This window comes from Podarcis muralis, chromosome 13 (assembly GCF_964188315.1).
Source record: "Podarcis muralis chromosome 13, rPodMur119.hap1.1, whole genome shotgun sequence".
In the NCBI taxonomy this organism is placed as follows: domain Eukaryota; kingdom Metazoa; phylum Chordata; class Lepidosauria; order Squamata; family Lacertidae; genus Podarcis; species Podarcis muralis.
This window is the reverse complement of record NC_135667.1, coordinates 35,285,398-35,305,984: the sequence shown is the minus strand read 5'-3', so window position 1 is coordinate 35,305,984 and position 20,587 is coordinate 35,285,398. Positions and strand designations below refer to the sequence as shown.

The 20,587-nt window shown below is 45.9% G+C and overlaps 1 protein-coding gene across 1 annotated transcript; it reads left to right on the top strand.

The window, feature by feature from the left end:
• Positions 1–113: 113 nt before the first annotated feature.
• Positions 114–19,506, top strand: DLX3 (distal-less homeobox 3). The gene is made up of 3 exons (XM_028703186.2): positions 114–672; positions 3,617–3,807; positions 16,259–19,506. Exons 1-3 carry the CDS (start codon positions 342–344, stop codon positions 16,631–16,633), a joined length of 897 nt encoding a protein of 298 aa, XP_028559019.2. The 5' UTR covers positions 114–341; the 3' UTR covers positions 16,634–19,506.
• The last annotated feature ends 1,081 nt before the right edge of the window (positions 19,507–20,587 follow it).

Below are 20,587 nucleotides of genomic sequence, written 5' to 3'. Positions count from 1 at the left end.
AGGGAGGGGGGGAAGAGTCTGTTTTGCCTGCAAGGCAATATTTCTGGAGCCAATCGGAATGCAGTATCCACCCTTCCCTACTCCCTAATTAAAGGGTTTAAGCAAGCTGGCTGGGTTGGATTTCTTACACATTTTCCCTGGAGGAGGGCTGGAACAGCAGCAGCTATTACTGCAGCAATGACTGAGTAAGCCTACTCAGGAGGAGGAGGAAGAAGAGGAGGAGATCTGCCCCAAACCCTACAAGCAAGCCTTGCACACTTTTATTTTTAGGGGTGGGTGGGCTTGGTTTCCTTTTGCCCAACTCGGTGGACCTTTGCAACGGCGGCGTGGACCTTCTCACCATGAGTGGATCCTTTGATAAGAAGATCACCAGTATTTTGACGGACATCTCCAGCTCCCTGAGTTGCCATGTGGCCACCAAGGACTCCCCTACGCTCCCCGAGTCGTCCATCACGGATCTGGGTTACTACAGCACCCCACATAACCAGCATGAGTATTATCCCAGCCAAACGTACACCCAGCCGATGAACCATTATGCGTACCACCCCCAATTTAACCTCAATGGGATTGGGGGTGCTGGGACGTACTCCCCAAAATCTGATTACCCCTACAGCACTTCCTACAGGCCGTATGGATCTTTCCGGGATCAGCCATTGCCCAGTCAAGAAACAGGTAAGGAGAATATTTATGTTCCCGGCGAGCGAAGTCAAGGGTATGAGAAGCTCTGTGTATGTGTGTTTGTGTGTGTGGTAGTGACACTATTGAGAAAGGGGAGTTTTAGGGTTCCGGGGGGTTAAGACCTTCCTAGAAAGTGGAATCACTTTCCCCCCATTCTCTTGGAAGATATTCTTACTTATGGAAGAGGAGGAGGATATACTTTGGTAATATCTTCTGAGACTGAACAGGAAAACTGGACACGGGGAACGTCTCATTTGCTCTGTCACACTAGACAACAAGTATACTTTCTGGAGGGGTCCAGCAGCCCCACTGAATCAGAAACATGAACTTCTAGGATGAGGCTAAATCAGTGCCCTCAATCCACAAACATTCACTTTAGGGCTTGCTGCTGTTAGGCGTTTCTGCATCTCTCAAACCAGATTGCTTGTCCCATCCATAAAGTTATCCTGCAATATTAAAAGACTGAAACGGCGTTTCCAGTTCTGTGATCCCATTCAGAAGCACAACCCTGGCCACTGGCAAGTTAGAGGCGACAACAGCGTAGTCAAGGGGGCTACTGCCCTGCCCTGCCCCTCCTTATTCCCTTGCCATTTGCCACATTCAGACTCTGCTATAAAAGATGTAATATGAAGAATTCATTGCAGGCTTTATTCTGGCATGAAATAGCAAAGCCACTGATGGAGATGTTCGGGTTATACAACTTTTTTTCCTGGTCAAAGGGGGTTTGAGAGCGGTGGTGGACTATCTTCTCTCAGTTCGAGAAAGAGGGGAGAAAAATATCTGAAGACGGCTTTTCCCTCCTAGATCAATAAAATCTCTTCAGTGTACTTAAGAGATACAAGTTTAGGAATACCCAACAGTATAACTTCGTAACCCAGTCTACATAAAAAATTATTATGAACTGGTTCATGACTTTTGATTGTTGTCTGTTCTTATGTAAACTACAAGTGACTTTTACAACAATATCACAATAGCTTCTTTTGTTCTCGTGAGGGTTTGATATTTTGTACATCTCCCCCCCCCCCCACTGATTCTGTGACTTTTCGAAGGCAAAAAGAATATTCACCTCCCACAACATGCACACTTAAAAAATAAACACCACTATTTTGTCCTGTGACCGTCTCTCCCAAGTTTATACATATTTATTTTCTGTGAGTGTACGAACAGGTGTGCAGAATTTGCTGGGCTTCTCTCCCCTCCGCTCCAAAACTTTTTATTTGAGATACTTTGCAACTTATGATTGGAAGAGGAGAGACGTTTGATTTGGTATCACCGATTAAAACGTAGGAAATAAAGTGGAAAGTTTAAAAAGAAAAAGATGCCAGCAAGAAGGCAATATGTTTCTTTTATTAAAAATAAAAGCTCCATGGAAAATAGTAGTTCTTGCTTCCAAGTACATGGGTTTAGGATGGAGGTGTGTAAAGGTGAGAAAAGTCTTTCTCTGTTAACAAAACTGAGCATGCCGATTTTCTAAGTGAAGCAAGCTAGAGATGCTGGCCGGCCATTTGAGGCCTAATTCACGCCCTCACTCCCCACAAATATTTCAGGAAGGGAACATGGGGGCTGTGTGGTTCCGACTGTCCCCACGTAACCGGACAATGCTTCCTGCCAGGAAGAAAAAATATCCATGGATACACGAGTGAGACTGAGAAATGGAGACAGTTTTAGAAAGGCAAACTAGGAAGGACATGAAGGAGGAGGAGGCAGGTTTTGCGAGCCAGGAGGTTTGAAGCAGAGCAAAGCCGGCTAGGCCAAAGTCCAGCCATGTTCAGCCCTGGAAATGCTAAAAACATCGGGTGAAAAAGTGAAGAAACTGAGCCTAGAACAGAGGGAGAAAGGGAAATCTGAATACAGAAACCCAGGCAGCGATCAAATCACCAGAGTCGAGCCGAGCGAAGGAAAAATTGAAAACGAGAAAAATATCGGGCAAGGGAAGAGAAAGAAAAGTGCTAAAACCACAGGAAGTTTGATTATTTTCTGAAATCTTATCAGTGGAATCTCCACTGAATAGGATGGTACAGACTCCCAGAAGACTGGGAAGGAGAAGGGTCTTTTCCAATATTTGTGGGTAAAGTTGATTCTGTCTCATGACAATAAAGCAACAGTTGGCTCTAAGCAACCTCTGCGGTACAGACTCCAGAGAGGTGAATTGACTGGTTCATCCCAAGTGTACAATATGCCGTACCTGCTCAGAGTAAACCCATTGAAATGAATTGACAGGGTGAAATTGGAATGCATGATTCCTATGAGTTGACTTTGAGTGAAACTCAGGTTGGATCTAACCCTATATCTTTGCTTCCCATAGCATGCTCCAGATACCCCATTTAAACCACGCATCGTTTCCCCGATCTAGCCCAAAAATATGGAGTTTATGAAGCTTTGTTGACTGAGAACTGGGTAGGGTTGGGGGGAATGGATGATGGAGGTACCATGTCTATGGTGGCGTTATATGTATCAGGCCACATAGGGTTGTGTGATGGGTCTTTGACACCAGAGGTTGGTTTTCTAATTTTCATGTTTTCTGCACCCCTGGGAACCAGTGGAGGGGAGTTAGATGTTTTCTTGGTGTGCAGAAGTCGGGCGCGTTCTTGGGGGCAAATTAAGAGTTTTGGGGAGCAGCCCAGCAAAATAAAATAGTCTCCAGAGGAGATCACAGTTATCCTGCCCTTCTGTTGAGCCGCCATTCTCAAAGGGCTGATCTTTGCCGTCCACGTTGTTCTCTGCAGCCAGGCTTTCATTCATTCTCTTTCCCAGCAGAGACCGAGAACTTGGACTCTTCTGCGGAAAGGCAGCTTGCCGCTCCAAATGTATAAAAAGCAAACTCCTTTCCCGCAACTCCTTTTCCAGTTCTGATCCAGCAACTCGCTGTGGTTTTATTTATTTTTGTGCTCTGATGTATTTTTTCCTCTGCCTTTCCTCCCTCTGCCCCTTTCTGCAGTCTCAGTGAAGGAAGAACCCGAGCCAGAAGTGCGGATGGTCAACGGGAAGCCCAAAAAGATCCGAAAGCCGCGCACGATCTACTCGAGTTACCAGCTGGCTGCCTTGCAGAGGAGATTCCAAAAGGCGCAGTACCTGGCGCTGCCAGAGAGGGCAGAGTTGGCCGCGCAGCTTGGACTGACCCAGACGCAGGTAGAAACAAGCACACGTTGGAAATAAGAACATCCTGGTCTGTTTAGCTTTCCGACTCTGTTTAGGGAAACGGGAGCGTGAGAGGGACATGTGCGTGGAACTCCAGCAAAATCTCAGGAAGCTGCTGGATTTAAGTGGCCCTAGATGGTTGGGAGAGCCCCAGCAGGAGTTTCACAGCTCTTGGATAAAATAGCTTAGGACAGTAAGAGAAAAAATAGTTTCAGGTGTTTGGATGTTTAATCTTTCTTCTCGATTTCCCAATTGCTTTGGGACTTCCAGCTGTTGAAATCCCAATCCATTACAGTGGTACCTCGGGTTAAGTACTTAATTCGTTCCGGAGGTCAGTTCTTAACCTGAAACTGTTCTTAACCTGAAGCACCACTTTAGCTAATGGGGCCTCCTGCTGCTGCCGCGCCGCTGGAGCACGATTTCTGTTCTCATCCTGAAGCAAAGTTCTTAACCCAAGGTACTATTTCTGGGTTAGCGGAGTCTGTAACCTGAAGCGTATGTAACCCGAGGTACCACTGTACTACAAAAGTGGAGTCCTGCAGCTGAAAATCTGATGATACGTGTCAAATCCTTATGTGAAATTCAGCCCCCCTGGCTGTATTTTCCTTCACCCCCTCCCCACTCCTCTAGGCACTGCATGCATGTTTTCCCCCTATCTGCCGCTTTGACCTCATTTTCCTCAGCCCCTCCAGTTCCTAGCCATTTGTGAGGGTGTTTTGTTTTGGGGTGTGTGTGTGTGTGTTTTAACCCACACAGCCAATATTTCACCTCTCTCTCTCTCTCTCTCTCTCTCTCTCTCTCTCTCTCTCTCTCTCGGCAGCTGTGCGGAATGGCAGCATTCCACACAACCAGCCTTTTCAACCTCTGCAGTTAGAATGTTTTTGCGCATTCCGTAGCATCGCAGCAAAAGGTTTTGGGATGGAGGGGATCGCAGAGAAGAGGGGTCTGGGTTTTTATGCCGCTGCGCAAGGCGACATATGTCGGTGTCTCTTTGATGAGAGCAGTAGCTCTGATAACATGGGGATCATGTGTTGGCATGGGCTTAGACGATATTGACAGGTTTGGAGCAATGGGCCGCAGCACGGAAGGGAAAGAGTCAAGTCTCCATTGCTCCTCTGCTGTCTCAGGCCTACTCATTCGTCTCTGGCTGGGGCTCAGTGATCCAGAGCGGAATGCTGACTGCCCTGAGAGGCGGCAGCGGCAGGAAACACGTAGGTGTGGCGATGCAACTCCTGTGTTTTGGCAGAGTCCCTTTCTTCCTCCTGAGGCCAAGGGAGGCTCATCTGAGAGGTGCTGATGGGTAACTGCAAGGAGGAAGTTGGCCAAGTTGGGAAAACAACTCCTTGCTAGCCTCTGGAGGAGGTGTGGGGAACTTGTGGCACTTCGGGTGTTGCTGGACTCGCAGTTCCCAGCAGCCCTAGCCAGCACAACCAATGGGCAGGGATGATGGGGCTTGTAGTTCTGAAACATCTGGAAAGCCACAGGTCCCCCACATCGGGTGAACACAAGCAGCTGGTGAACCAACTAGCGACTGCATATCGGGGTTGACAGTTGTTGGGTGGCAGAAGGCGCCATGTCCCAAGGAGGATGGCTTGCATGTGTCTTTTGCGTACTGTTGTTTAAGACACAAAATATTTGCCTTTCATGCTCCTCCACACAAACAGCATATCCTCCAATAGTCCTCTGATGGAAATAGGGATGTCTTATTCCAAACCCTCCGACTTTTCTCCAATGAAAATAGGGATGTCTTATTCCATACCCTCTGACATTTCTCTGATAAAAATAGGGATGTCTTATTCCATACCCTCCGACATGTCTCTTATGAAAATAGGGACGTCTTATTCCATACCCTCCAACTTTTCTCTGATGAAAATAGGGATGTCTTATTCCATACCCTCCAACATTTCTCTGATGTAAATAGGGACATCTTATTCCATACCCTCTGACATTTCTCTGATGAAAATAGGGGCATCTTATTCCATACCCTCCGACATTTCTCCGATGAAAATAGAGACGTTCTAAGGGGAAAGCGGAACATTCTGGGATCAAATCAGAAACCGGGACGGCTTTGGAAAATGGGGACATTTGGAGGGTCTGATCAGACTCGTAAGCTGCCTCGTTGTTATTCCCATTTTACAGGATTGAGGGAGGAGGGAGCTAAGGTTAAGAAGGAGCAACTCCCACAAGGCTGCTCCAAGTGCGACTGAGCTGAGGATGGATCTACCAGAATCTCAGCCCACCAAACTATCTAGTAGTAGGCCACGGGAACAGCTGGACAGATCTTATTCAAGGCAAACTCTCCTTGGGTAACAAAAAAACTGAAAGGAAGGAAGGGAGAAATGGTGTCTACATTATATTGCAGCATCTGATTTCCTCCGTTTGAGCTATGTCCCCCCCCCTTTTTTTTTTTTACTGCCCCTCTGCATAATTACTTTGGCCCTAGCAAAACCTTTCGTTGCGGGTCAGGCTGCACGGCTGGAGCCTTGGGCAGCAATCCTGACCTCACTTACTCCTGAGTAGACATCCTTAGGATTGCACTCTTAACCTGGGAATCAGTCCCATCGAATCCAGCAGGACTTAACTTACATGTATAGGATCAGGCTGTGAATATTTCTCATTTTCTTGGATTTTTACCCATACGGTTTAAAGCACTGGGAAGGTGTGTGTACGTGTATCTCATTTTTTTTAGACTGCCGATAACCATCTGTTTCCTTGGGCAAATGGTGGTTGCAGCTTTCAAGGGGGAGGGAGGACAAAAAGGGGGGGGGAGACTTTTGAAACGTCTAAACCAGATGAAAAAAGCCCAACACTAACTGGTTTCAATCCTACACATGCTTACCGGGGAGGAAAGGGCATTTGAAGTCGGCCCAGGCTTTTCTTAGAAGACCTGTGTAGGGTTGCTCTGTAAGCCCCACTGAACAGAGGGAGACTTCCTTCAAAAGGATTTGTACTGTCAGTTGAAATCTCAGCTAAGAGTGGATGACCAAAGCAGAGATCACATTTCCTGCAGTGTTAATTGCAGCAGTGTGTGTGTGTCTCAAATCAAATACAGAAACTTTATGATACCTCTGTCTTTTGTTTTTGGCAGCGGAACGGGGATAGTATTTTGATCAAGAAAATAGTGCTCTGAAAAGGCTTAACCTCCCGCGCTGTGCCATAATTTCAGTTCTAATAGGCGAAGGGCTCATTCGCTTGCTATAAAGATTTTCTTTTAAATGTAGACAATCCTATATCCGGTTCCCCAAGTGATATCTGAGTTGCCTGGGCAGGGCTATCCCCGTCCTCTGATGCTTTTGGATGAATTTGGCAAGTTTCCTGAGCAACGGAAGCTTCTCCGCCTGTCTTTGCTTTTTGGAGGCCAAAAAGTCTCTGGGTGCTTCCAGAAGCTTGCTATTTTTGGGTGGGATTCAATCCCAAGCACCAGCCGGTTTAGGTTGCACAATTATAATTGGCTGGGAAGTCTGGCGCAACAAGCCTGCCCCCCCCCCAAAAAAAAATTGGACTCTTTGCGATAAGTGATGGGAAATTGTGCTGCGAAGTGTGGGGTAACATTTGTTTTGCTTTGATGCAGCAGCATCTGACCTCCCTGCAAGCAAATCAGCACGAATCTGCAATAAAATAAATCTGCTTTTTAAGACAGCTGTGGCAAGTAGCGGGGCCATCTGTCTCTTAGGCATGACAGGAGGCTAGGTTGTACCATCTAAAGGACTTTTGACTTCTTAGCCTTTAATGTGACTTTTAAGGAGCCTGGATGGGAACAGTAATGGAGAGTTGGTAAGGATACTATGGGGTTAGACTTAAATAGTGTTTGGGTTCCTTCTGATACAATGATGCAGAATACTGAATAAAGCAAGATTGGCAAGTACTGCTTCACAACATTTGGGAGATGAACTCAGTGCAGGGACATGTTTGCCTAGATGTCAAGGTTTAACTGTACAATTCTGGCTTCTTGTTCGATTTTCCCAGTATAAAACTCAACAGAAAGGTTTTAAGTTGAGCCAAGGCTCACTGGAACCTGTTGTCATTAGGACCAGACTGCCTTTAAGCATGTGCAGAGTGCCTTCCTTTCACCACTTACTTTCCCACTAACGTCTCTTCATATACCTGGCAGGGGTTTCGTGTCAGAGTTCTGGATTCGAACTCTGCCCGTGAAATTAATTGCTGTCTGAAAATCAGAAACAGGCCCAATGGCATTTGGCCGCATTGAAACCTAAGTTAAAACCCCAAAGCTGGAAAATTGCCTAAACTTAGCTCTCTGGCCTTATCTGGTAGACATTTTATTGCAAGTAAAACTCAGTCGGCTCTTCCTGTGAAACTTAACCATGCAAATCTACATGAGAAGGATGTTTTGCTGTGTTCAGTGGGCCTCACTCCCAGCCAGTAAAGGCCAATCCGTTCCTCAGCTTAGTGTGGATTGCAAAGCCCGCCTAAACCCATTGAGCTCAATGGGTCTTACTTCTGAGTTGGCAATATAGCCAGGTGCCCAGATGCAAAAAAAGGGGGGCAGGGCTCTTGCACCTTTAATTGTTGTGCAGGAGAGGGAATTTCAGCAGGTGTAGCTTGGTATGCAAAATCCAGCTGCTGAAATTCCTCCTTCAACGCCACTATTAAAAGTGCAGGGGTTGCATCACGATGTACAGTGTGCAGATAACCACAGACCTGCTTTCAGGTAAACACTTAGGAGTGATCCTTTGTATTGTTTAGAAGATGGATGGATTGCCTGCCCTTTAAAGCACATGGAGATAAAAGTTTTACGTATTGCAGAGTTGCAGAACTGCCCACAGAAGGCTCATATCATTGTTCAGCTCGCTCTCGCTCATATATATATATATATTCTGTAGCAAACTGCCTGGAAACTTTGCTAGGCCCTCTCCAGTAGGACGTCCGACGCCAGAAGCAATTTGACCCAATTACTCCAGCTGCAATTTGGGGAGGCAGAGGCATGAGGACATAATAGCAGTCATGCAACTTCCGCTGTTTACGCCAAGCTCTGGCTGGAAGGCGGCGGCTATCTAGGCAAGGAGGAGTAGGGTGACTTGAAGAGTCGCTGACCTCTTATCTGGTGGAACCACAGAGATGGGTTTGGAGCAGTCCTTCTCGTCTCCTGCGCCAATCAAGGCTCGGAACCGGAATCTTTCCAAGCCCAGGGTTCCGTTTCAGAACTTGTACAGTAAAGATCAGGCATAGGGAAACTCCGGCCCTCCAGATGTTTCGGAACTACAATTCCCATCACCCTTAGCTAACAGGACCAGTGGTCAGGGATGATGGGAATTGTAGTCTCAAAACAACTGGAGGGCCAGAGTTTGCGTATGCCTGGTAAAAGATAAAGGCATGGCGTCACAGAATTGTGCAGAAGCCTCATGGCCTATCTCAGGGGTGGCCAACTCCCAAGAGACTGCGATCTACTTACAGAATTAAAATCTGGCAGTGATCTACCCCCTTTTGGGGGGGGGTTCAGGTCAAAGTTGTTGAGCTTTTTTATGGAGGAGCCCTGTTTTTTTAAGGGTTTGGGGGGGGGGAAGAAGAACCAACAAATTGCTGGGGAAACAAATAGCCTCCCTTAGTAAACTCCATCTTCCGTTCTGCAGATCGTGCAACAATGGAGGACAGGGCGAGAGGGTGGGGCAGGGTTTGATTTTACCAACGCTAACGAAAGGGACCCAGTGATCGACCGTGATCTACCAAAACCGCCCAGGATCACGATCGACCTGTTGGACATCCCTGGTCTATCTGATCCAGCTCCCTGCTTGGTGATGTATATCGCCTGCTCAGATCCCCATTGGTGGCTTTCTAAAAAGCCTCTGCGAAAAGTTCTCCAGCGGAAGATCCACACCAAACATTTGAAACTTCCCCCAAAGAATTGTAGCTCAGCCAGGGGTAAACTACAGTTCCCATGATTCTTTTTTTTGGGGGGGGGGTGCTTTGTTGAAGACGTGTGGTTGCTCACAAATGCTCTCACATGCAATTGGAGATTGCGCTCAGCTCCTCTCCCCAGCATAACCTGCTTCTCAAAAGCTTTACCTGGGTGGTGATGGAAAGGACAGGATCCAGCTACCCTTGAAAAGCATTCGCAAGAAAGTTTACCCATGCTTACAATCAGCTGTGCTAAAATATCTCAGAAAAAAGCAAAGATTAAAAGGATTCTATACTGCATAAAACCTTATGTGGACAGGATCCCACCCCCCACCCCCCGTCACACATACAGATGGTTCCCTAGGATTGAAAGCAAGCATTTATTTTGTGGGAGAGATGAGCTTGGATGAGCTGAAATTGAATTTCCTCGTGAATTTAAGCAGGTGAAGTTGGTGTTTTATTTTACTACGGGATCTAAAATCTCGAGACTGAAAAATGTTAGGGACATAGTGTTAATTCGTCTTCTTCAACAGGATAAACTTCCTTGAGGAAGAAGAAGTGTAATTGGAACAGCATGTATAATTAGAAATGTGGTATATATAAAAAAATTAAAATTGTGAGAATAGTATAAACCAGAGGTGGTTCATCAGATGTTGTCGAGCTACAACTCGCATCATGCCAAAGTCCTGGTCAGGCCAGCTGGGGCTGATGGGTACTGGAGCCCAACACCATCTTCAGGGTAATAATTTCCCCACCCTTGATTGATATACAATATATAAATCAGATTTGTGTTTGGCTTTATGATTATTTTTAAAATTCTCTGTATGGTTTAAGCAGAGATTGGATGGCTGTCATGGATGCTTTAGTGGAGATTCCTGCAATGCAGGACATTGGACAAGATGACTTGATTTATTTTAATCTACACTGCTTTACCTTTACCTAAGTGGTATATAAAGGCCTTAAATAAGTAAATAAAAATATTCTCCCAACTCCATCCCCCCTTTAGTGCATGGCCAGCTACAGCTGCTGTTCCACACCCTAGCCCTGACATTCTGAGTCTCAAGATCTTAGTTCCTTCAAAATCTTTTTTAAAAAAAGAAAACTTTCGTCTTTAAATTCACAAGCATCAATGCTGAATTCCTGCAAGTCTTCTCCGACCAGCCATCTTGGTTTCCTCTGCTTCATCCCTCCCACCTTCGGACACGAAGCCTTGAATGTTTATTTCCTCCTCACTTAGACTATCCCTGTTAAGCAGGTCAGTCAGGGAGAAGAAGCGAAGATGGAACGCAAGGTTGGCCAAGCACTTTGATGACAGCAAAGCTTCTCCCTCTGCTCCCTCTCTTTTAAAAGGTCGGCTTTCTTAATTGCCGCGGTCTAAATAAGGCAGCAAGCTGGCGTGCTTCTGGGCTGCCTGATACCGCGAAGAACGATGCGGCGATGTAGCATGCTCATGGCCACCTGAGAACTCTCGCCTCCAGTAAAATGTTCTCAGGGCGCATGTTGTGGGTGGGGTAACCCTGACACAGCCTCATGGTGGTCAGGTGACTCCCCGGGGTCACACATTGATTAGTGACCCCCTTCCCCCCCTAATTTGGTGCAACGTAGCACTTGGCTCACTCCCCTGAGTTGCCTGGAGCTTTTTGCCGTTCTGCTCACTGGTAGCCATGTGATGATCGAGACAGGAATTTCCCCCAAGGTCCTGTTGGCTAGGCTGGTGTTTATTTGTCTCCTGCAGGAGGGCGCTTGGCTTGGCTCGCTTGCCTGAGTCACCTGAAACTCCTTGCTTAGAGTGTACCTGTTGTTTGCTCAAGAGACACACTGGGTGGCCGGGTTGGGATGAGCTTGGAGGCTTCTACAAGGTCCCTTGCCGTTCCATGATCGTAAATTATTCCACATCATTACTAAGGCTGCATATGCACTATACATTTAAAGCACACACACACACACCCCCACAAGAATCCTTGGAACCGTAATTAAGGGGGCTGATAAACTACAGTTCCCATTATTCTTTAGGGCAGGGGTGCCCAAACTTTTAAAAAGAGGGCCAGATATGATGAAGTGAACATGCATGGGGGCCGGCCAAAGTTCTTGAGCTTTTTTTAGGATTTGACCCCAAAGTTTTTGAGCGTTTCTTAGGATTTGACCCCAATAAATAAGGCCCACAAGGCCTTGGAAATGTGCTTTAAATATATGGTGTCTATGCAGCCTAAGGCTAGGTCAGGGAACCTGTGGCCCTCCAGTTGTTGTTGGACTAGCTCAGTTGGCTACAGCGTGGGGCTGATAACGCCAAGGTTGCAGGTTCGATCCCTGCATTCCTGCACCACAAGGGATCGGATCAATCAGTTTTATTGTTTGTAGCCAATACAATCAAACCTCGGTTATTGATCTTCTCCGTTGCCGAATGTTTTGGCTCCCGGATGTCAAAAACCCAGAAGTAAGTGTTATGTTTTTCAGAAGCTGAACGTCTGATGCAGCAGACAAGCGGCTTCTGATTGGCTCTTCCAATTGCAAGAGCCAATCAGAAGCCACGCCTCAGAAATCGAACGTCTTGGATGTCGAACGTCCTTCCGGAATGGATTACGTTCGACTTCCGAGGTACCACTGTACAATAGGAGCACAAATCACACAGCTGCAAAACAGAAAAACCTTGGACCAGATGAGCCTCAGGGTCCCTCAAACTCTATGGTTCTATAATCCTATAACTCGTCGTTTATTTCATTTCATTTCATGAAATTTATACACTGCTTCCTCCTAAAAAGCATCAAAGTGGTTTACGAAAAGGTAAAAAAATAAAATTGAGGGGGGAAACACAACCCTGCTTTAAAGCATTCAAAAGTTAAAATACTAAATCAGATTAAAATTACCCCAACTTTTGAAGCATCTGGGTAGACACGTCTAAACAAGAATTTCTTTATGAATGACTTTATGAATGAAAAGATGATAGTGAAGGCACCTGCTTAATGTCAACAGGCAGGCAGTTCCAAAGTTCACCTGGGATGGGAATTGGAGTCTATTGGCATCCAGAGGGCTGGAGGTTCACCCTGTAATAGATATCTCACCGAATGAGCTCTGTAGCTGAAAGCCCGGGATCCCTTCCCCAAAATGAATGCATCCGTTCTTCTTGTTTTGCTCGAGATGTCACTAGGATTTATAGGTTGGGTGTTTCTGACCTCCTTACGAGGCTGAACAGTGTTTGTTGTCCAAAAGTGTGCAGAGGCTGGGAGAGGACCTGATGGGTGTGCTTGATCATTTTAGGAAGCTTTTCAGAGCTAAGATGCTCTGAAATGAAGAAGGTGCCATCATCGATAGATTCACAGTGCTTCCAGACAGGAGGCTTAATTTGCAAATTGGGACACTGAGATAACAGGATTTTGGCAAGAATCTTCTTCTTCTTCTTCTTCTTCTTCTTCTTCTTCTTCTTCTTCTTCTTCTTCTTCTTCTTTTAAAAACTTGAATGGATTCTCCCCCAAAGAGCAAATCTGGCCAAGTTGGCCAGGGGATGGGGGTGGGATACAGGCTGACATTTTGATGCTAATGATGTTGAATGGACCCTGCAAAAGTAAAAAACTTTCACACACGAGGAGCACCTGTCCTAAACACAACTGTTCTGAACTGTTTTTAGTGGGACCTCTTCAAAGGCTTATTACACACACACACACACACACACACACCAGCCCCAATTGATTTTTCTTTGGACATGAGGGGGAGCTGTTTCTTTAATCTTGGTGGATTTCGGAAATGCCTCTTTGGATTGGGAAATCGAGCTGATCTGTCAGGCAGCCATGCCATAAAGGATATGGCTCCCCCCGCAAGAATTCTGGGGGCTGTAGTTTACTTCGCACAGAGCTGTAGCACCCTTGGCGAACTACAATTCCCAGGATTCCTTTAGGGGAAACTGTGTATGTTGTGGACATGACACTGGCGCTTTTCTTTCCGCTTCTGCCTTGGCATCTCCTTTTCTCCGAAAAGAGCGTAGCAATGTTTTTCTCACTTTGCTCCTTCCTTGTCGGTCCTGGACCACTAACAGTTCAGTCCTAGACATCTGCAGTCAGATGGAAGTCCCAAAGTTACTTCCCACTGTATATAGGACTGCAGCTTACTTTGGAATACTGTTAAGGGGTCACGGTCCGCAGTAGTGCCCTTGCTTCTCATTCATTTCAGCGGAGCTCGCAGGGAGAATGTGCTGGTGGATGGGGCCCTTTGGCCTTTGGAAAGGGCCTTTCCCATTGTGTGTGTGTGTTCCTTAATTACAGCCGGCTTGCACAGACTCTAATACCTAATTTCCCCTTGCCCTCTAACGCAAGCACACGCTGTGAGAACTTTGGCTGACTTCAGGTAACGTGCTCAGTCCTTCGTGACCTTGCAATCTATCCGTTCACGAATTAATTAATTGACAGGCAACAAATACCGAAGGCTGCAATTTGGAAGACTGGAAGATGACTTTGCTCATAGGAACCCGTTGCCAGGTTTGCAGCGTCAGTCACCACCTTGGGGGAGAAATCTCCCTCCCTCCTCCCGCCCACAAATATGGCTATTTCCCAACCAGGCACAAAGGAGTCCTAATCTTTCCTCCTTCCTTGTTTTGACTCCCAGGAGTTTCTCTCCCTCCTCTAGTCTTTCCTCCCTTGCCTCTTCCTTCCCCACCTACCACCCACTTTCTTTCGCTGCTCCTCGGCTCTTTCTCCAAAGTGGGGCGCGTGTGAAGTCATCACCGCAGCCCTCATAGCACTATCGGAAAGGCTCCAAGCCAGCTAGGCCGCCCTCCCAGCCCTGCCCTAAGTTTCGTCACCTCAGTCCTCCCAGCCCAAGAGGACTTGTAAAAAAACGTTCCGAAAGAGCTTGTCACCAAGACTTCTCGAAAGATCGGTTTTGGGGGGGAAAGGGAGATTGTTCTAGGGAGTGTGACGTGGGGAGTGGGGAAGCTTCTGGAAAATATATTTATTATTTCATTTTACCTTTGGTCCAAGGAGTCTAGACTATAGTTAAAGCAGGAATGGGGAGCCTGTGGCCTTTCAAAATGTTTTTAGAGGCCAACTTCCATCATCCTTGAACATTGGCCATTCTGGCTGGGACCGAGTTGAGAATCCAACAACAATTGGAATGCCCACAGATTCCCCCAGTCCTACTTGGAAGAGGGGCATTTCCGCCTCGCTTCATCTGAACTCTTTGACCACGTGTGGAATTTATGCATTCTGCCTTCGTCTCAACCAGGCACTTCTGCCTGAGGACGGCTTCCTCTTGGAAACAATTTATTTCTTTGGAAACAGAAGGAGAGGTTTACATTCTCAGATCTGGAAATCCCATCATGATTCCAGAGATGTCTTTTGCTGTGGTAACTCAAAGCATGAACTGTACGCAAGTTCAGAGGCGCAAATGTTGTTTCTCCAGGTCTTCCCAGGCTGCGATTAGGCTGGAAAAGAAATGTGATGACTGAAAGCCGACAAGCTTTGGCTCGGGTTAAATCCTGGCTCATTATGATGGAGCAACTCTGTAGAAAACCAAAGTCCCAGTTCTTCTGAGTTCTAGGCACCAGTGGTCTCTGGGTGTGGGGGTCTCTGCCTGGTACAGCGTGCTCTTAGAAGCATTAGCAGTTTGTAGAGCTACAACCCAACTCCAAAATTCTATATTAACTACACCAAGTGGGTCTTTCCAGTCCTACTTTTCCCTCTGACATCTATTCTACACACCACTCAAAAAAAAAAAAACTTCCCCTCAATTGATGGGAGCTTCCATGATCATCTCTGGAACTGCAGTCGGGAAAATAAGAGGCACAGGCCACCTCTTGCCTCCTGTGCATGAAATTGGGGCCATGGATTGGGGCCATGCCATTGAATGTGTATTTTAGATGCTGGCACATTGTCTCGGTTGAGATCCACCTTCTCTTTGGCATTCTAAGGTTGACATGATCTGGGATAAGTGAGCACTCAACATAGGAAGATGCATTACCACAAAAGCAGACCACTGATCCATCTACCGCAGTATTGCCCACACTGATTGGCAGCGTCTCTCCAGGGTTTCGGGAAAAGGTATTTCCCAACCCAAACTTGAGAAACCAGGGGTTGAACCTGGAACATGCAAAGCATGTGCTCCACCACATGGACCAAGAAGGAGTGGTAACAACTCTCTCCATTCAGGAATCCATGGTAGGGATGTCTTCTACCTGGACACTGAGGTCCAGCTCCAAGAGCCTTCTGATGGTATCCCTCACTGGAAGAAGTGAGGTTACAGGGAACCAGGCAGAGGGCCTTCTCGGTAGTGGCACCCACCCTGTGGAACGCCCTTCCATCAGATATCAAAGAGAACAACAACTACCAGACTTTTAGAAGACATCTGAAGGCAGCCCTGCTTAGGGAAGCTTTTAATGTTTGAGGCATTACTGTATTTTAATATTTTGTTGGAAGCTGGGTATAAATAAATAAATTATTATTATTATTATTATTATTATTATTATTATTATTATTATTTTCAACCCCATACCCTGATTTCAGAACACAGAGTGCCACAGATGAAGCTCTCAGTCCTACCACACAGCTGTGAAACCTTTTCTTCTTTCTTCTTTTTTCATTTTTCATTCTCTCTTTATTCTCAGGTGAAAATCTGGTTCCAGAACCGAAGGTCCAAGTTCAAGAAACTGTACAAGAACGGAGAGGTCCCCTTGGAACACAGTCCCAATAACAGTGACTCCATGGCTTGCAATTCTCCGCCATCTCCCACCCTCTGGGACAGTAACACCCACAACAACAACAACAGCAGCAACAACAACAACAACAACCCAGCCGGCCGGAGCCAGCTCCCGCAGCCACTCTCCTATAACTCCCCACCAAGCTACCTGGAGGAGCACAGCCCCTGGTACCATCATCAGAACCTGAGCGGGCCTCACTTACAGCAAGGACCTCCTCCCACTCCTGGCTCTATGCATCACCCATCTCCAGGGCCTCCTCCCAATCCTGGAGCGGTATATTAACCTCCTTTGCCTCCTTGATGAAACCAGTGGAGCAGGAAAAAAGGAATGAAGGAGAGAGAGGAGGGAGACAGGGAGTAACAGACAGACAGCGACAAGTCAAAACTCTTTGATGTGTTTTGCAGGACATGTACACATTCCATCCCATCTCAGGAACAACTGAGCTGCAGTAAAGGCTAAGACTTTTGAGAGACCATCTAAAAACAAGGGAAAGGTGGGCGGGAGGGAGGGAGAAAAGCTCATAGTCCATGTTGTATCTCAGCCAAATTGGTTTCACCCGCCCTACATGACCAACCTCCTCAACTTCCTGCGTGGTTTATCTGTAGGCAATTCTCTATCATCATCATCATCGTCACCACCACCACCGCCAGCTTCAGTCAGAAGGCTCTCTGCTTGGTTGGAGAGAAGCCCAGCGTCACACACAGCACCGCCCCAGCTTCCCGAGAAGAAAGTATACAACTGGTTTTCTTTACCTTCCTCTTGTTTTGTTGATTCTGTGTTGTTTGCTCACTTTCCCAAGCAAAGTGATTCAGAGAGGGATCTCCTTGGAGAGCTCTGAAGGATCTGGCAAGGTTTCAAATTCCGATCGGTGTCATTTATGACAAGAGGAGGATTTCTGTTGTTACTCGTCCATTCATTTGGGGGATGTGGGCAGTCTAACGAACCCACCTCTCTCTATTCCTACATGACCTCCCAGAAATAATATCCAGCTAGAATTTTTTTCCTTTTAATTTAAGGAACATTTAAGAGATGTTGGGGGCAAGTAAACATTGTCACAGCTATAAAAAAACACACACACATATTTAATAAATTTAGGATGAAAGCCAATTCCTTAGAAATACGCATGACTGTTTTACAATACTGGGCAGCATATGGCAGGTGTGGCGAACCTTTGGCCCTCCAGATGTTGCTGAACTAACTCCCATCATCCCTGGGCACTGGTCATGCTTGCTGGGAGTGATGGGAACTGTAGTTCAGCAACATCCGAAAGGTCAAAGGTTCCCCCTCCTGGTGTGCAGTGTTAACATAGTGCTGGCGAGCTTGTGGTCAAAGAGAACAGGGGGAAAGTTCAGAGAGCTGTGATGGAAAGGACCAATTCTGATCTCACTAGTGGCTATTTCAGGTTTACTCCAGGAGCCCTCTGGATTAGGAAAGCCAAACAGGTGGGGGCTTAGACCCAGTTCTTCAACTGGGAATAAACTGAGGATAAAAATCCCAATGCAGGAAGAAAAGTTCTGATCCCAGGAACATTAGCCCAGGTTTAATATGGACCAACATGGAGCTGGAAGGGACCGCAAGAGTCATCTATCTAGTCCAACCCCCCCGCAATGCAGGAATCTTTTGCCCGTTGTGGGGCTCGAACTCTCGACCCTGAGATTAAGAGTCTCATGCTCTAACCAACTGAGCTATCCCCTGACAGAACTATTTGCCATGGGGTGTGTGTGAAAGATTCCGATCTCCTTTATGACGCTGCCCATCTGCGCTACCTCCTTTTTTGAACTAAAGTTACGCTAGAGGGCATTCAGCTTACACAGGATTGGAAGGATGAATTTTTGGGTCCTTGCTCTACACCAGTCGGTGTTGTGGGGTGGCATGGTGGCTGGGAGGAAGGCACGGGGAAAGGGAACCTGGCCCAAATCATCATGGGTTATTCCATGTTTACATCAGGGTAGGAGATCGGCTGTATAACTCAGTGACAGAGCAACATGTCTTGTATTGGGAAAGTCCCATGGTTGAATCCTGGCACCTCCAGTTAGTGCTGGGAATCTCCCCAGTCTGAAACTCTGTTTCATGGATATGGGGAACTAGTGGTCCTCTCGATGTTGGTTGTGCTAACTGGGGTTGATGGGAGTCAGAGACAACAGCATCTTGGTGGACCCTAAGTTCCGCATCTCTGTTAAGGACCAAACTGAGTCAGACAGATCATTGGTATAAAACTCAGTACAAAACAGCTTCTGAGTTCCTTTTAGGCTGTCATAAAAATGTCTGGGTTTTTTGAAACTTTCCCCCCAAAAAGCTCGATAACTTTCTTTGGGCAATATCCCCCCAAAATCTCAACTTTCCCAAAACTTTTTGTTTCTTGAAATATGGCAACCCGTATAGTTCTGTGCCCACTTTCATAGGAGTCGATCTCTACTGAACTTATGTCTTTTGTTTTATTTTGGTAGGCCTGTTTATTATTGTGTTCCAAGGGACCAGATTCTTGTTTCCCCTTCAGCCAAATAAAACAAACCAAAATCCCAGAAAAGAAAGAGAAATCTTAACCCTTTTAGAGATGCTTCAGAATTACCCCAAGGATTAAAATATTTGGCTTGGGAATTTATATCCCTTGACCTTCACATTAGGGTTTGTAAGGGGTTGGATGGCGGATAAATGTTTATTTTAAAAATTGAGGGAGATATTTAAAATACTTTGGGAATAATTTAAGTTATTGTTATTTTTGAAAAAGAAAGTGAAAATTTGTCTTAAGTGTTGCTCTACTTGCATCATGTTAAGCTATTGTCAGAGAGGAAAGCTTATTTTTTAAAGAAGAAAAAAAAACAAATCCACCTTGGATTTTTTAAAAAAACAATAAAGCTGGGGGGAGTTGTTATTTTTTAAACAAAGAGCTGCAATTTTAATAAGCATTCTCTAATGTTGTACAGTGTCAAGGTTGCTATTTATGTCGCCTTGTATAATAGATAAAGAGAGAAAGGTGGGGGGAATGTATATAGGGCTGATTTGTATAAAGCTTATTTTAAATTTTAAAAGAAGTTTCTTTTTTATCTTGGCTTAGGGGGGGAAGAGCAAGGTGAGAACTTTGCTCGAGCTTCTTTGTGCTTCGGTAGCGAACGGAAACTTTCTTGTAGAATGTTAATAAAACATTTTGAACTTCACAGAGTGGCCCTTTTGTTGTCTTTCAGCTCGCAGTGTGTGTTTTGTCAATCTGGGGCTGCAAATGCCCTTGTTGGTGTTTGGCAATGCCAACAGTTCCCCCAGAATCGCCCATGCCTTTTAAAAAAATTTTTAAATTAATTTTCTTTTTTCTCATTACAAATATACTTATAACATACAATTTACATAACATCTCTCCCTCCCAACCACCGCCTCTGGACTTCCCTCAACCTCCATTTCTGATTTATTATCCTCATTATTATATTCTGCTATTTTCTACAAATATCATATTTCCCCTTTTATTACATTATTTGTTGCCTATCCATAAAGTTGTGAATGTTTATTTAATAGAATCGCCCGTTCCTCATTCTGTCAGCATACCTTAAATCTAGCAGGCTAAGCTTTGCAAGAACTGAGCTGCAATAAAAGGTTTCAAAGGTAGAATTCCAAACCTTGACTACATCAAAATATGTGTCATCTTGGGGACGATCCTGCAACTGGTCCTGGTTGTTTGACATGCGCAGAGGTGGACGAGCGACTAAAATGCAGGACCCACAGTTCTGCCCGTCTATATTCTAGTTGAAATGTGGATGTGTGTTGTGCCAAGCTCAACACAGCATCCGTACAGAGCATGTTCTCGGAGCGAGCTGAAATAGCAAGGCAGACATGGGCCGTCTTCCTAGCAAGACGTGGGGATGAAAAGTCTTCACACACACAGTTTGCAGGAGGGACTTGCAATTCTTGCCTAAAGGACCTCATGCAGCTGGGGAAACTATTATGGGGGTAAACTCTCATCATCTGTACCATCCTGCCACCAACAAATTTGGCTAGGAGGAACTGACCACACATCAGATTCAACTGCGTGACGGAACGGGCGACAGAACATGTGGTTGCATTGCGATATGTGTATCTGCAATTATATGGATCCCTTGTATGATCTATTCTGGGATCATGGGAAATGTCAGCCTGTGTGTGTGTGTGTGTGTGTGTGTACGTGTGTGTCTGTGTATACCTCACTCACACCTTTCAGTGCAACAAGGGAAAGGGAAGGGCCGTATTTCCGATACCACATGCAGGTGTTTA